The 14,757-nt window shown below is 53.1% G+C and overlaps 1 protein-coding gene across 4 annotated transcripts in view; it reads right to left on the bottom strand.

Annotated features, from left to right (window-relative positions):
• Positions 1–14,757, bottom strand: part of LRRK1 (leucine rich repeat kinase 1) — a 148,997-nt gene that overhangs the window by 10,119 nt on the left and 124,121 nt on the right. For 3 of the 4 annotated variants that reach the window (XR_006218453.1, XM_042988215.1, XM_042988214.1), the window contains exons 30-34: positions 14,346–14,463; positions 13,152–13,268; positions 9,715–10,562; positions 9,233–9,334; positions 7,257–7,430 (exon numbers count right to left, since the gene is read on the bottom strand). Coding sequence is in view for 3 of the 4 variants with exons in the window: in XM_042988215.1 (XP_042844149.1) it covers positions 7,257–7,430; positions 9,233–9,334; positions 9,715–10,562; positions 13,152–13,268; positions 14,346–14,463 (1,359 nt within the window). In the remaining variant the exon portion in view is untranslated. Of the gene's footprint in view, positions 1–6,034; positions 7,431–9,232; positions 9,335–9,714; positions 10,563–13,151; positions 13,269–14,345; positions 14,464–14,757 lie in introns of those variants that run through there. The other variant, XM_042988216.1, reaches the window with a different exon arrangement.

The raw sequence follows: 14,757 nt of genomic DNA, 5'->3' as shown, positions 1-14,757 counted from the left end.
GGATATTTTTGATTACTGATTGAATCTCTACCCTTATTTATCTGTTTAGATTTTCTATTTCTTCATGATTCAATCTTGGTAGATTGTATGTTTCTAGGAATTTATCCATTTCTTCTAGGTTATTCTATTTGTTGGGGTACAATTGTTCATAGTAGGCTCTCATGGCCCTTTGTATTTCTGTGGTATCAGTTGTAATCTGTATTCCCTTTGTTTCCAAGTTTATGTGTGTGAGTATTTTGTTTCTTAGTCTAGCTAATCACTTGCAAATTTTGTTTTTTCAAAAAGCGAGCTCACTTTCACTGATGTTTTCTACTGTTTTTCTAGTCTCTGTTTCATTTATTTCTGTTCTGATCTTTGTTATTTCCTTCCTTATGCTAACTTTATTTTTTAGTTTATTCTCTTTCTAGTTCCTTGAGGTATAAAGTTACATTGTTTACTTAAAATCTTTTCTTTCCTTCTTACTGCAGGCATTATCTTTGTAAACTTCCCCCTTAGATTTGCTTTTGCTGCCTCCCATAAGTTTTGGTATGTAGTGTTTCCATTTTTGTTTGTTTCAAGATAGTCTTTGATTTCTCTTTCAATTTTTTTTTTTATCCAATGGTTGTTTGTGTGTTGCTTAATTTCCACATATTTGTGATTTCTCCAGTTTTTTTCCTCTTATTAATGTTAGTTTCTTACCATTGTGGTCAGAAGAGATGCTGATATGATTTCAATCTTTTTAAATTTGTTATGACTTGTTTTGTGACCTAACGTATGATCTATCTTGGAGAATGTTGAGAAGAATGTGAATTCTGTTGCTGTTGGATGAAATGTTCTGCATATGTCTGTTAGGTCCATTTAGTCTCAACTGTAGTTCAAGTTCAATGTTTCCTTATTGTCTTCTGTCTGGGTGATCTATCCATTGTTGAAAATGGGATAATGAAATCCCCTACTATTATTGTATAGTTATCCATTTCTCCTTTCAAAATGTTAATATTTACTATATATATTTACTATATATATTTTGTGCTCTGATATTGCATGCATATATTTTTACAATTATTATATTCTCTTAATGATTTGACCCCTTACATAATGACTTTTTTTTGCTATAGTTTTCACTTAAAGTCTATTTTGTGTGATATAAGTTTACTTATCTGTACTCTCATTGGGTTTCCAGTTGCATGGAATACCATTTTCTATCCCTTCACTTTCAGCCTATGTGTGTCCTTAAAGTTGAAGGAAGTCTCTTGTAGATAGCATATAATTGGGTCTTGTTTTTTATCCATTCAGCCATTCATTGTCCTTTGGTTGGAGAAATTAATCTACTTATTAAAGTAATTATTGAAAAGGACTTACTTTTTGCCATTTCCTTAATTGTTTTCTGCCTATTTTGTAGTTTCTTTGTTCTTGTCTTCTTGACTTCTGTTGTTATTTGATGATTTACTATAGTAGTGTACTTTCATTCCTTTTTCTATTGTGTATCTACATTTTTGCTTTGTGGTTACCATGAGGCTTACATAAAACATCTTATAATAATCTGTTTCAAGCTGGTAAGACTTAACTTGGATAAAACTGTCTTCAGTGGGCCATGATGCAGACTGTGGCTTCTGGTGGGGGTCTCTGTTCTGCAGCCCTCAGGGTGGGAAAGGGAGGTTCCAGAGCTGCACGGCCGGTGGGATGGTGCCAGGCCGTCCCTGGCCTCCCCAAATGCAGCTAAGTTCCACTCCTTGAAGGTTCATTTGCAGAATCACACAGATATGCACAGATCTCCTGTGCTGATGTTTCTTTTCATCAGTCAGACCTCTTCTGCATCCTCTGTAGATAGAGGGGAGGTGGGGAGTTTGTCCTGGAGAGGGGTGGGTGTGACTTTGGGGGAAAGGTGGGAATAGGATGCCATCTTCTTCTGGATCTTTCTGGCACCTAAGTCAGAGAGATGGGGAATATTCCAGAATTTTAAGCCCCCAAACCTGAAGTATTTTTTTTTCTGTCTCCCTCTGCTTGCAGTTAACTCATATCTGTGAGCATTTCTTGGGTGCAAGGCTGGGGATTGGGCTGTGGGCATCCTACAGGCTCATTTGTTACTGCCTGTACACTGTCTGATATCTGATTAATGAGGCCTGTGGATCTATCAAATACAAAACAATCAACTGATCTCTAAATGTTATACTCCTTATATTCCTAATGTGTAACACCTGAGTTTTGACCTATTTATCCAATTAGATATTGATTTAAAGTTTTATTGAATCCCCCTATAAACATTCAACTAAAAATCAGAGTATGAAATATTAGATGACCTTCAATGCTTTAAATACCATAAAATACTACATCTGTTACCCAAGAGTACTTTAAAACTGACCCAAATTCTACTGCCTTAGATTCACATCTTCCTTGTTTCACATGAGCCTCCTTCTTACTTATAGCCATAGTTCTTCCAAGTGTTTGTGAGCCTTCCTAGGCTGTAATGACAGGAGAGCGGATGGTCATGACTGGGGGGCAGGGAGGGCGTCCTGGCCCTGGGGTTGGACTGGGCTGGGCCTGGGCTGGGGGCTATCACATACCCTCTCTCTCCTGATCCTGACGGGGTGAGAATTGTCATTGCCATCTCACAAAGAAGAAACCAGGGTCACAGGGGTGGGGTAGCTTGCCCTGAGTGGAAGGTTTAAACTTGCAGGACATCAGAGCTGGTTTTTGGGTAAGCAGGCCGCAACCCTGGACCTCTTTGTAATTGTGTTAAGAACTAGACCGTGTCCAGCCCTCATGGTGCAGAAGGAAGCTCTCAGGGCAGGTCTGGCCACAGAACGTTCCAATCCATCATTGCTTAGGTGCGTCTGACTAAACTGGAACAGAAACTTGTGAGGGCCAGCTTGAGAGCTTCACTTGCTTACCTTCAGGGCTCTGGTTGTGCTAGTGGGAAAGGTACCCGAACATCCAGGAATATGGCACTGGGCTGCTGGTAGAGGAGAACTGGGAAATACTCATTTAAACAACGAAGTGCTTTCCTGGTCTGTGAGGTAATGAGGAGACTGGAGGTCAGCTTCCAGGGATGGCATGGAGGGCTGCCTCCCCATCACTGTCCCAAGGCCTTCCTGGCCTCCCCAGAGGGCCCTGCCATCATGCTCTGTTGAGGACCAGGGAGGCAGAGGCAGGGCCGAAGGGGCTCCCATTGAGTCAGACCTTTGGGGGTGCTTCCTTGAAGCTCTACTCAGCCATTTCCACCCCTCCCTGGCTGAGCTCAGTCCCCGGCCCACCCCCCCACATAAGGGAGGCTGGGAACTGATGTGCCAACAAAAGAAGGGTCTGTTACCAAGCAGTTTCTACCAGTGGTTCTTCAAGGGCTATTTCAATGAACGGCCCACCCCTCCCCTATTTCCTTCAGGACTGCCCCATTCTGCCCAGGATGGGAAAAACCATCAGGCACTTAGGGAGGCAGAGGGTTTGAGGCCCCAGACCCCGACACTCCAGGAGATGTGGCTCCTTCCAGGACAGCAGCCTGCTGGCATCTGGAGGGGTTTCACGCTGCTGTTTTTCTGTAGCCTTGGTGGGGGTTCCGTGTCATCGTGCTTGCTCTGGGGTTCAGCAGATGCTTTCTGCAAGAGGAACAGCAGGGAAAGCAGGACCCACTCCCATTGCTCGAGGTGCTGTGCAGGGGCGTGGGGTCTTGTGCATTCCCAGGTAGGGTCACTGCAGAGACTCCAAGTAATCAGTGGCAGTGACTAGCCGGTGATCGTCAGCAAGGCTGCTGCCTTCTCGGGGCGCCTGGGTGGCTCAGTCGGTTAAGCGTCCGACTTCGGCTCAGGTCATGATCTCGAGTTCGTGGGTTTGAGTCCCGTGTCAGGCTCTGAGCTGTCAGCACAGATTCTGTGTCTCCCTCTCTCTCTGCCTCTCCCCCACTTGTGCTCTGTCTCTCAAAAATAAATAAATGTTAAAAAAATTAAAAAAAAAAAAAAGGCTGCTGCCTTCCCTAGTGCAGGGTGGTGGGTGGGAGGAAGCTGGGCGCTATCTGCTGCGGGAGGGGTCTTGACCCTGCAGCTGGGCTGTCCATGTTCACAATACCAGGGCAAGGGCGGACCAGAGTCAGAGCTCACTGGCTTCTGTCAACTGTCCCCAGCCCCTCCCACCTGTCCTCCCACTGTGGACATCCACCTCTGCCTGGGACTCTGCCTACGTCCCAAAGGTGGCTGGGGTGGGCTCTGCTTGAGTCATGCCATGAGGTCAGACAGATGTGAGATTATTGGCCCTGCCCCCTGGGACCTGATACCCTCCGTGGGGGTCAAGTGCCCTCATGGAGGAGAGCGGGCAGAGGGGGACTTCCCTTTACCTGCGGACAGCAAGGCTGAGGTGTGTCCTTCCTGGGGTCCAGGAGAGAAGTCCCTCCCAGCCTGGCTTACCATCATGAAGAGACTTCTATACAATTCCAACAGTGCAGTGAGGAAAGAATAAAGGGAAAGCTAAGGACCTACCACTCTGTGCCCCCTCAATTCTCCTCCCCAGAGGTAACCAAGGTCTACCAGACTCTTGGGCATCCTGTGGGATAGTTTCCCCATGCGTGCCCGTGTAGCTAGACAACATTTTCTGCTCAAATAGTAACTCTATACACACTGCACTGTGAGTTGCTTTTTAGAAACACAATGCATTTATTATACCCTGGAGAACATGTTGGACCAGCATGGTTAACACCACCTCCTTCTCTAACCAGCTGCAGAGTATGGCATTGTGGGAGGTTCAGGCGGTCTCCCATTTGGGGCCATTATAGGCAATGCTGCAATGACACCCTTGTTCTGTATCTTTGGGCACTTGCATGGAAATTTCAGGATCAAATGCTTAAGGAGGGCTGCTGGGGCAGGGGAAGGATGGGACCCAGTTTCAAAGGGTGTGTGCACTTGAAATTTTGATGGATATGGCCAAAGTGCCCCCTTAGGGGTGGCCCCCCTGTAAATATGCCCCCTTTAGGCCATTTTCCACTCAGCAATGTGATCTTTAAAGATAGGTCGTCTAACAACCCTGCTTAAAACTGCCAGTGGTGTTGACGGAGATCCATGGCCTAGAAAGTCAGGCCTAGCGGGCCCACCCTTAGCTCCCCCTTCTTCCAAATGCTCCACCAGCTCTTCATCTTTCTTCCAGCACAGCAGCTCATTCTGGCCACAGGGCCTTTGCATGCATGGATCTTCTGACCTGGTGCCCTCAGGTCTCCACAGGGATGCCAGCATGAGGGTAGTAAATGACATTTTGTTGCTGTCCTCCTATTTCCTGACTGTTGGGTGACGTTGGGTGCTATTTATATCTTCTACCTTTTTTCCTTTTTGTGTTTTCTCTTTCTTATCGATAGGTATGAACTCTTTGTTTATAAGACAAAATAGCTATTTGTCTCTCATTTGCCACCAATATATTTTCCCAGTTGACGGTCTTTTGACTTTGTGGTAGTTTTTCCCATTTAAGGTTTCTACTTTTTATGTAGTGAACTTCATTACGCATTTCCTGCACGGTGTCTAACTTTTGTAAAGAGGTGCCCTGAGCTGGTTCCATGAGGCCGTTGGCTGATCACCTGGCCTCTCCTCACAGCAGCCTGGGCCTCGGGCTGGGAGGAGGCCAGATTAGAAAGGCAGGTTAGGACTGAATCGTGGGGGCCCTGAGTGTCGGCCTCTAGCAGTCTGGCTGCAGGTTATAGGGCACAGGATTTGGGCAGGGGAAGGACAGGACCCTGTTTGCACTTGGGGGGTAACTGGGCAGCTGTGGTGTGCTGGAATGAGAAGGAAAGGAGAGGAGAGCAGTGACCACCAAGGCCCAGTTCAGGGACAGGGCAGGACAATGCTGATGATGTGGGCAGGAGGCATAGCCGAACAGCCCCTGTAGGACTCAGTGCCCAGGCCAGCAAAATGAAGTGGGGAGACTAAGCGTGGCTGTTTCTGCCCACAGAATCTGCTGTGGGACTCCTTGCATGGGGGCAGCTGTGGGCAAGGGGTGGTTTTCCTTTCCACCCCTGCAGGGAGCGGGCCTGGGTGGGACAGACCCGTGCTGCTATGACACGGGCTCTAAGACAGAGGCTGTGACATCGTTCTCAAGAGGGTCTGTTTATTTTCAGATAAAAGGAACCACATTTGCCTGCATACCCCAGCAAATCTTAAGCTTGGTTTTCATAACTTAATTTTAGAAAAAGATTAACAACTTGAACTGGAGTATGACCTCACGGTCATCCTGCCATCCCGGGTGAAGCAGCCTCAAACAGTTACTCTGGGTAACCACACGGTATGTGTGCGTGTGCGTGTGTGTGCGTGTGTGTGCATCATTTGTAAAAATTCTTGCCGTCACACCCATACACCCCCCATTAACAATTTCACTTTTTCTACTCTGCTGTACACGTGTGTAGTAAATGTTTAGCAAATACATCATTTGGTAGAAGCCCCATACAATGTGACTTCACAACTGAGGCCCAACCACTGAGCTATTACTTAATTTGTTAAAGTGATAAGCAAGATTATTATGTGCAAACAAACAGGGTTTGCGTTCCAGCTGCGTCCAAGTGTATTTTACAAAGCTATAAACACACAGCCCTTTCTCAAGTCCCGATGATTGAGTTTCCCCTGCCTTTTGTCGGCAGAAGAAGAATGTAAAGGCTGAGGCGGTGCTCTGGGCGCTGGACTAGCTCTGGGCTTTCTGGCTGTGTCACTTGAAGGAACTCATTCATTCCCCCAAGGGTTTCTCACACAGAGACTTTCCTGAGCGGGAGATACCTGATCTCCACTTGCCCAAGCGGGGCCCCAGGCCCCAGGGACCCAGAGGCTTGTGAAATGTCCTGAGAGCCTGGAGGCCACTGGGGGGAAGGGGCAAGGGTCATCGCCCTCCTCCCACCCTGCCCCGAACTGCTCCCCCAACTGAGAGCCTCTAGTGTAATTCTGTCCCAGCCGTGGGGAGGAAAACGGGCAGGCCTGCTCTGTAAAGGCCCAGCCCACACCCCTACTTTGTGTGACCCAGCACAGAGCAGGATCCTCCTCCCCTGCTCTTTGGAAGTGGATGCAGGAGGCAGGGAGAGTTTCTCCCACCCATCTTCTCTCCGCAGTGGGAGAATGGAGGTAGGCAGCTAACTCCGCCCTGGAGAACCGGAGAACCCCAAAACCACCGCCAGGGTGGTAACTTCTCAGCATTTCTAGCAGCAAGTGGTTCACGGGAGAACCCAGTCTGTCTTCTGGGTCCTCGGGAGGCTGTGAGCTGCAGGCAGAGGGGTCAGGGTGTGGGCCCGGGGCGGCCACTCTGCACAACTGTCATTCCATAGGAATTACCTTCTCTTCCGCATGCAAGCCTCCAGCCGGCCCAGCTCTTCGTAGGAGTGGTAGAAAACATCAAACTCCCTGGTGCCCCAGCCCCTCCAGACAGCCAGGCACCACTCCATGTTTTCGTTCTCAAAGCCACACACAACCGTGTCCTTTGCCACCACGGCCGCATCCACAAGCGCCCTACAGAGAGAGGGGGGTTTGAGAAAACCTACAGGGGTCCCCACCTAGTCGGGGCCAGGACCCCCAGCCTGCGCCTTCTTGGGAGCCTGGCTAAGCGGGTGCATCTGTCCATCCCGGCCTAGCAGCTGCGATGTTCTCTGATGCCCTGCTTCCGTGGGTGGTCCAGCCTGCGGGCAGAGACTTCCTACCGTCTGAAGAAGAGCCTAGCATGGCAGTGCACATTGATGGGGACTGTCTATAAGGGACTCAGGAAGGCCACAGATGCAACGAGAGCAGGTAGCCTCTATAACTGGACCCAGACTCCCAAGTGTCCGGAAAACACCAACTTTGACTCCTGCTTGTGAACGGCCCATGATGGATTTGAAGCAGTGACTCCCTTCCCTTGCCGTCTGCTCAGGCATGGCTCTTCTCCCGTGCAAAGTGCCCAGCTTAGGGAAACGGGGTGGTATATCGGGCAGAAGACCTGTGCCAACATGTCCTAACTACATACACTAGTTTTTTGAAGCTGTGGATTGTTTTGCTGATCTGTGCACGCACCGGTTTTCCTTCTGGGCCTCTGCCGGGCCGTACAGCCCACGTCTGAGCCCTCACTGCCTTGCCCTGTGGCCAGCACGCAAACCGGCATGCACAGGGCCTCTGGCCTCCTCGGGGCCTTGCACACTGCAGGCACTCACTAGCTATTTGCTGAGAGAATCAGTGTCTCAGATGCATTGCAGAGAGCTGGGGGGCAGGGTTCAGGCTACGGCCCGCCTGTCAGCTGGCTGCCTGGGCTGCTTTCTCCCTACAGTGAACATGCCTGGCTCCTAGTAAACCTGTCTTTGGGGGCTGAATAGGAAAAACGACACCAGGGAAAAATTCAGGAACACAAATCATGGGCAGTCTGAGGTTAGCAGGCCTGGGCTCTACGGACCCGCCTGCTCCACCAGAAGCCCCGCTTGCGATCTGGTAACTACTTTGGCCCACAAACTCAGCCGGGACTCAGCGAAAACACCCAGATCTTGTTTCTGCAATCACTGGCACAGCAGGGGTCAATGGATCTGGTGACTCTCTGAGAACGCTCAGTGCGTTCAGGCAAAGGAGGGGACCTGCCATAGATGTTTCCCCTCCCATTGTCGTCCCATTCTGGGGAAAATGGGTCAAATGATGTTTGTCCATAAGCGAGATTTATAGCATGGGGCTCAGTAGACAAAGTGAGGTGTGGACACTGCTGGCTGCAGGGGACTCTGAGGATACCAGCTGGTGCCAGCCTCCCATGCCCACAGCCATGCTGTCCTGCCCCAGAATGACCCTCACAGTGGGGTATGACCTGCCTCCCGGTCGGACACCCCCCAACAGGTATGGAGCCATGGATGAGCCTGGGCTTGGGCATGGTGGAGGGTGGTGGGTGCTAGGTCTGTGGCTCCAGTAGGTGCTATATGGGCAGGTGGAGCACCCAGGAAGGGCCCTCCCACTTGGCGGGGAGGACAGTGAATCACCTGGCTCCCTGTTTCCATTTCAGCTGAACTCCGGCCCTGGAGACACACCCCAGTCAGGAGACCTGGTCCACAGGTGCACGGGGTATGCCAGAAACAGACAGCCATGACCACTGGCTGATGCCTGGTTCAGATGGTATTTGCTGAGCCCCTAGGTGCTGCCCGGAGGACCCCATTTTGTTCCTTCTCTGCCTTATGGCCACACCGGTAGATGTGGCATTTATTTGCGGAGGCCAGAAGGGCGAGAGGCCGTTGTGCGGGGATGTGGTGGAGGGGCCTAGATTCCCCACATCACACCTCGGGTCCTAAAGGAGGTGCCCTCAGTCTTACCCACGCGGAGTCAGCTCGCGGGCTTTTAAGACGGCGATGACACGGCCCCGTTGGCCTCCGGCGTCCTTCTCCAGGCCGATGACGATAACATCGCCGCCGCGCCTGCGAAACCAAAACCGAGAAGGGGAAACGTTTTGTCCAGGGCTGTGCTCTCCAGGGGAAACGGAGCCGGCGTGCAGAGAAGCACGGCCACAAACGCGCAGTCTCAGTGAATGGATTGAGTTACCGGGAGGGCACCGAAGCCGGCCCCAGAAGGCCTTTCCCAGCGGGAAACCCAATCGCAGCTGACCACGGCTCTGCCTTGTGCTGCCGGCAGCTTCCCTGCGGGCAGGTGAGCGTCAGCGCGGCCCTTCTCAGGTTTGCTAAAGAGATCCCTCCAGGCCCCAGCACAGAGGGGGTGGCCCCTGATGGCCCCTGATGCCACAGCATCTGAAAGCTCCCTCAGGCAGCACAGGAATGTGCCCCACTCCCGGGAAATGTACCTGGGGACCCAGATGACGTCTTTCACGGCTAGGATCCTCACGGCCTGCAGGTGCTGGCTGAAAGCCTCCCCGTCCACGGGGGTCAGGTCATGCTCAGACCTGTCGGAGCCCGCGGTGGGCTCGTGCAGCCTGTCGGAGTCCTCGTAGTTGGCGGCGAAAGGCACGCTGGCAGAGCTTGCCGGGGAGCAGGGCAGGCTTGAGGACGACCTGGGGGCCCGGTGGGGGGAGGATGAGGAGGAGGACGTGGAGCAGTAGTCAGTCAGCGAGTCCTGGTGGGTCAGGATCTGCGTGCCCAGCTCCTCGCTGTACATGATGCTCACGTCCGCGATGGAGTCCCCCTTGGGCTCTTTGGGGCTGGCTGTGTGGCCGCCACGGGGCTCTGGACCCAACGGGCACACAGGAAACATGTCTCTGAGCGGGCTGGGGTCCCCGCAGAAGTACCGGGCGCACAGCTGGTAGGTAGCTGCGTGGTACATCACCAAGGAGTTGGCCCTGTCGTCCAGGCACCAGACGACCTCCTCCCCCCTGCACTCGGAGCTGCCCACGACCGAGGTGACCACCGAAGGGGCCGAGTAGGGCTCTAGCCTCCTGCTGATCTCCAGGGCCACACAGTCAATGACCAGCAGGCCGGGCCCATTGCTGTACCAGACCTCGGAGCCGCTGTTGACCACCTCCATGGCCTTCACGGGGTAGGGGTTCTGCCGTGTGTCTTCATCTGGGATGCTAAACTTGGACCTGTTGGCTGTGTGTGAGCACAGGTAGGAGCAGCTGTCGTCCGGGGCACCCCGCACCACGGGAAACACTGCCACAAGCCCGTCGGCCAGGCCTGCCAACACCAGGTAGGAATTCTGCAAGGAAAAGACAGCACCGCTCATTGGTTGCACGCATTCCAGGGGAGGAAACAGTACGGGTGCAAGACTCATCTTGGCACACACCCCGTGCACCCCAGAGGAGCAAGGCTCCTAAAGAGGCAGGGGCTGCCAGTGGGACCTTCTGGATGTGCTCCCAAGGGAGGTAACCCAGGCCCAGCCGAGCCAGCCTGCCCATCTGGCACTGAGCAGGAGAGGAACGTGTCTGGGGAGAACGAGGCCCATGGCGCCCAGGGGAGGAGCGCATGTGGCCTGAACCACGTGGCCCGCCTTGGCTCAGGCTGGGTTCTTGCAGTGTGACAGGAGGGGTCTGCCTTCTCCTTCAGGCCACAGGAGCCTCCTTCAGAGGCAGGATGTGGCTCCCCCCCTGCCGGTGAACTCTGCTGATTAACTACGGGACAGTAGCTGTGGGCAGAGTGTGGGGCTGCTTGCCATCTCCTGCCCACCAGCCCCACTGGGCAGGCTCTGCGCGCCCACCCCCCACCCTCTTGCCCTGGGTGCTGGCCTGCCACAGGAAGGGCCACGTCTCATCTGTTTCTCTGGCTCCACCCGGTCTTCTGCGCCCGTAGACAATACGAGCCTGCCGACCTTATTTATTCTTGAAATTGCTTCCAACTCAACCCTCTTGTGGAGGCGCTTCTTGGACACTGCCTACACTCCCCAATTAGCACACCTACCCTGAAATGCCTAGCTGGCAGTGCTAGGGTCTGTGGGTTGCTCTCCGCCCCTGCAGTGAAGCATGTGATCTTCTACGGCACCAGAGATCACTGGGCAAAGTTGCAAGGACAGCGCTAAATGCTGGGACCCACCCCAGGCATCCCAGGAGCATCCCTGTGGAGCCGGGGACAGAGGGAGGCTTTGACGCCTGGATGCCCAGCTTGGGCTGGGGTGGCACAGGAGAGGTTCGGGAGCACAGAGCCGAAGCCACAACAGAGTGGGGATCCAGGCCTGTATCAGCAAGGGTGAGTGGCAGAAAGCCCCCTTTCTGGGACCTGAGCACCCTGGGAACCCGGGAGGCGGGGCTGTCCAAGGTAACAAGGGAACCAGCTCAATCTCAACAGTGAGGTCAACAAGCCCTAGGAACATTTATCAAAATCCATCTTCAGAATTTTAGGGAAGAAAACAGCCAAAGCAAACAAGAGCAATGTCTCTATCCGATCCCGGCCCTGGGCCCCAGTTGGGGCAGCGAGCCCCACGGCCCGGCTGGGTGTGAACGTGCGCGTGCAAGAATGCAGGGGCCGCCGTCGCGGCCACAGGGCGGCCTGGCCTCGGAGGGGCAGGCCCCTGACAGGGAGGCTCCGCACAGAGCCGGCTTTATTCCCTCTGGTCGCGAGGGCGGTGGTGCCCTGGCTCGGGGGCTCTGGCCAGCAGTGGCCTTAAATAGCGCTTTGTGTCATGTTCTCCTGTGCTCTGGGGCGGACCGGGTCCCGCACTGCCCAGCCTCACCCGTGGGGCCACAGTCGTAAATGACTCGAGGGTGGATTTCAGACATTTTTTTTTTTTTTAAAGAAATAAACTGTAGTAGGATGAAGAACGTATATATTTCACCACTGCCAGGAAGTAATAATAATGCTCACATTTACCCAAGTGCTTGCGCCCAGAGCTTGGGGCACAATATGCCCAGGGAACCCTCTCTGACTGCTTCTTATCCTCGATTTGCAGATGGGAAAACTGAAATTGGATGGTGACAGCCAGCATGTTTTAAACAAACACCACCAATAATGACACCGATAATGATTCCTTGAGCGTCTACCATGAGCAGAGAGGACGACCAGAGCAGCCTGAGAGCACCACTGGGGGCCTGGGGCCGGGGCAGGCCAGCTGCTCAGAGCAGGGTCGGGGTCTTTGATCTTGAGAATTGAACAGGAGGTCGTCCTGCAGGGGTATGTGGGGTGGGACTGTTGCTAACAGGCAGGGTCTCCTCAGAGTGCAGTGCTGGATGAGGTGGGGAGCAGGGGGCCAGTAGGGGGAGGCTCGCTGGCCCTGCAGAAGGTCAGGGTCCCACTGGAGGAGCAGGAGAGCCCGAGCCCCGGGCTGTGGAGATTACCACTCGGGCTTCCATTTCAGAGAGGTGGGGGCTAGAAGGTCAAGGACATGGACAAAGAGGGACCCAGGTCTCAGGCTGACAGTGGGCACCACAAGTGGGGGGAACCGACTGTTCCCCAGGGGTGGGGGCAGGGGGACCAGCGCCTGTTGAGTGGCTCTGGGGTGGCGCTGGCCCTGACAGGTGGGGAAGTAACCCCCCACACCACGATCAGAAGGGGAAGGGCACACGTCTAACTACTCTTTTACTCTGGGACCATGGCATTTGCAGGTGGAATGCAAGCTTCCACTCAGCCCTCTGCTTTGCTTTGCTGGTTACATAGGTTCTTGAAAAGGCACTAATTGTGGTCTGTCCTCCTAAGGCTGACTGTGACCTGCCCTGGGTTTGGTGGTCCAAGAGGGCCCGGCTTTGCTCCCACTCCTCATACTGTTCCCCCCAAGCTGGGTGGGCAGAGGGAGTCCCACACCAACGGAAGAGGAAGGGAGAATCAGACACCCGGGCAACCACCTTTCCCCTTATCTCACCTTTTTAATAACAGGCACTGCCAATAAGCAGGTGACGACAGCCGGGGTGTCCAAAGCCCGTTGGGGTGTGTTTAACGGGCACATGCCCTTGAGGCTATAGATGTAGATCTTCTGGTCCTGCAGAGGCAGAGGAGCCAACGTGAGACTCAGGCTGGAACACGGCAGCCATTTCCTACCAGGTGCATTCTGCCTTGAGAATCCCTTTGTGCTTTAAAAAGTAACACGTACTGAGGCTATCTGGTTGTCTGTTTTCATATTTCTATTCTTGGCAGAAATGTTGAAAACTACAGAAGAGTTTAAAGAAGAAATGTAAAATCGCCCATAACCCATTATTTGGAGAAAATTGCCATGGGGACATGGGGCCCAGACTCCGTTTCCTCTGGGTATCTGTGTGTTTGTGTCCACATTCCGGGCAAATGTGGGACCACACGACTCTGCTGGTTTTCCTCACTGATCTCGCGACGATACCCAGCAGGTGGGAGGAGGCCCTGCCCTGCCTGGCTGGTGAGGGAACTGTGTCCGAGTGCCTCTGTGCTACCCGTTGCTCGGGGACGCCATAGCCTGGCTAACCTGCTGTCAGAAGCTCAGGCTGTTTCCAGGTTTTCATGACTAGGTGTTTCTCTGGGGTGAACATTCAATAGAACAGACACGTCTGCCTGCTCTTCTCTGCATACCTGGGACGGCTGCACCCGTCCCCCACTGCACCCGTCCCCCACTGCTGCACCCGTCCCCCACTGCCCCACACCACCAGGAGCTTCACAGCATTTGTTTGGGGCATCCTTCTCTGCAGTTCTCAGAAGAAAGCTTCTCGGGCTTTCCGCTGACTTCTTTGACAGGAATGCAAAAAGCCTTCAGAGCTGAGTGGATTTGCTGTGTAGATCCGGCTGTGTTATAAGAAACCTGGTCACTTCACTAACCAAATGGGGTTCTCCTGCTGCGATCCTGCCCCTGATACTTATCTCGGCTGAGTCTTAGTCACCAGGCAGGGACAAGGCAGGCTGTTGGCCTTGGTGACACGCTGCTGCTTCCCAGGGCTGCTGCCACTGTGCTGGGGGCCTCACATGTGCAGATGGGGTTCATGTGATATTCAGACTTACCTGGGCATCCTATATTTTTATTTGCTAAATCTGGCTTCACACGGGCTGCACCCTGTGCTGCCCACCTCGATGGCCCACCCTGCATGGTGGCATTTACCTCAGTGGCCGTCCACAGAGAGTTCTGGACCTTGAGCTGGCAGCTTAGTGTCATTCCCGCACAGCTCATCCGCTGCACCTCCATGAGGCCCTTCTCCGTGTTCACCACCGTGTAGTTCCTGCAATGGGCAACCACAGTGTGGTCAGCTCACGGTGGCCAGGGGCCACATCCCTTATGTCGGCTCTTGGCCTGAAGCACCTTGGAGGAGGACGTCGGCTACAGGCTTTGAACCCAGAGTTGAATTTTGCCATGTTCTGAGAGACTCCAGAACTGTTCATGGCATTGGGTGCAAGGGGGTTCTGGCCCCACTGGTAGTGCTCGAACATCCAGGCAATGAAAGGGCCTTCCCTTTGGGAAGAGAGACACTCTTCTGTGATGTTGGAGGGTTCAACGAGCTGCCCCCAGTGTGAAG

This window comes from Panthera tigris, chromosome B3 (assembly GCF_018350195.1).
Source record: "Panthera tigris isolate Pti1 chromosome B3, P.tigris_Pti1_mat1.1, whole genome shotgun sequence".
In the NCBI taxonomy this organism is placed as follows: domain Eukaryota; kingdom Metazoa; phylum Chordata; class Mammalia; order Carnivora; family Felidae; genus Panthera; species Panthera tigris.
Note: the sequence above shows the minus strand (reverse complement) of the source record. Positions and strands in the feature narration are given on the sequence as shown.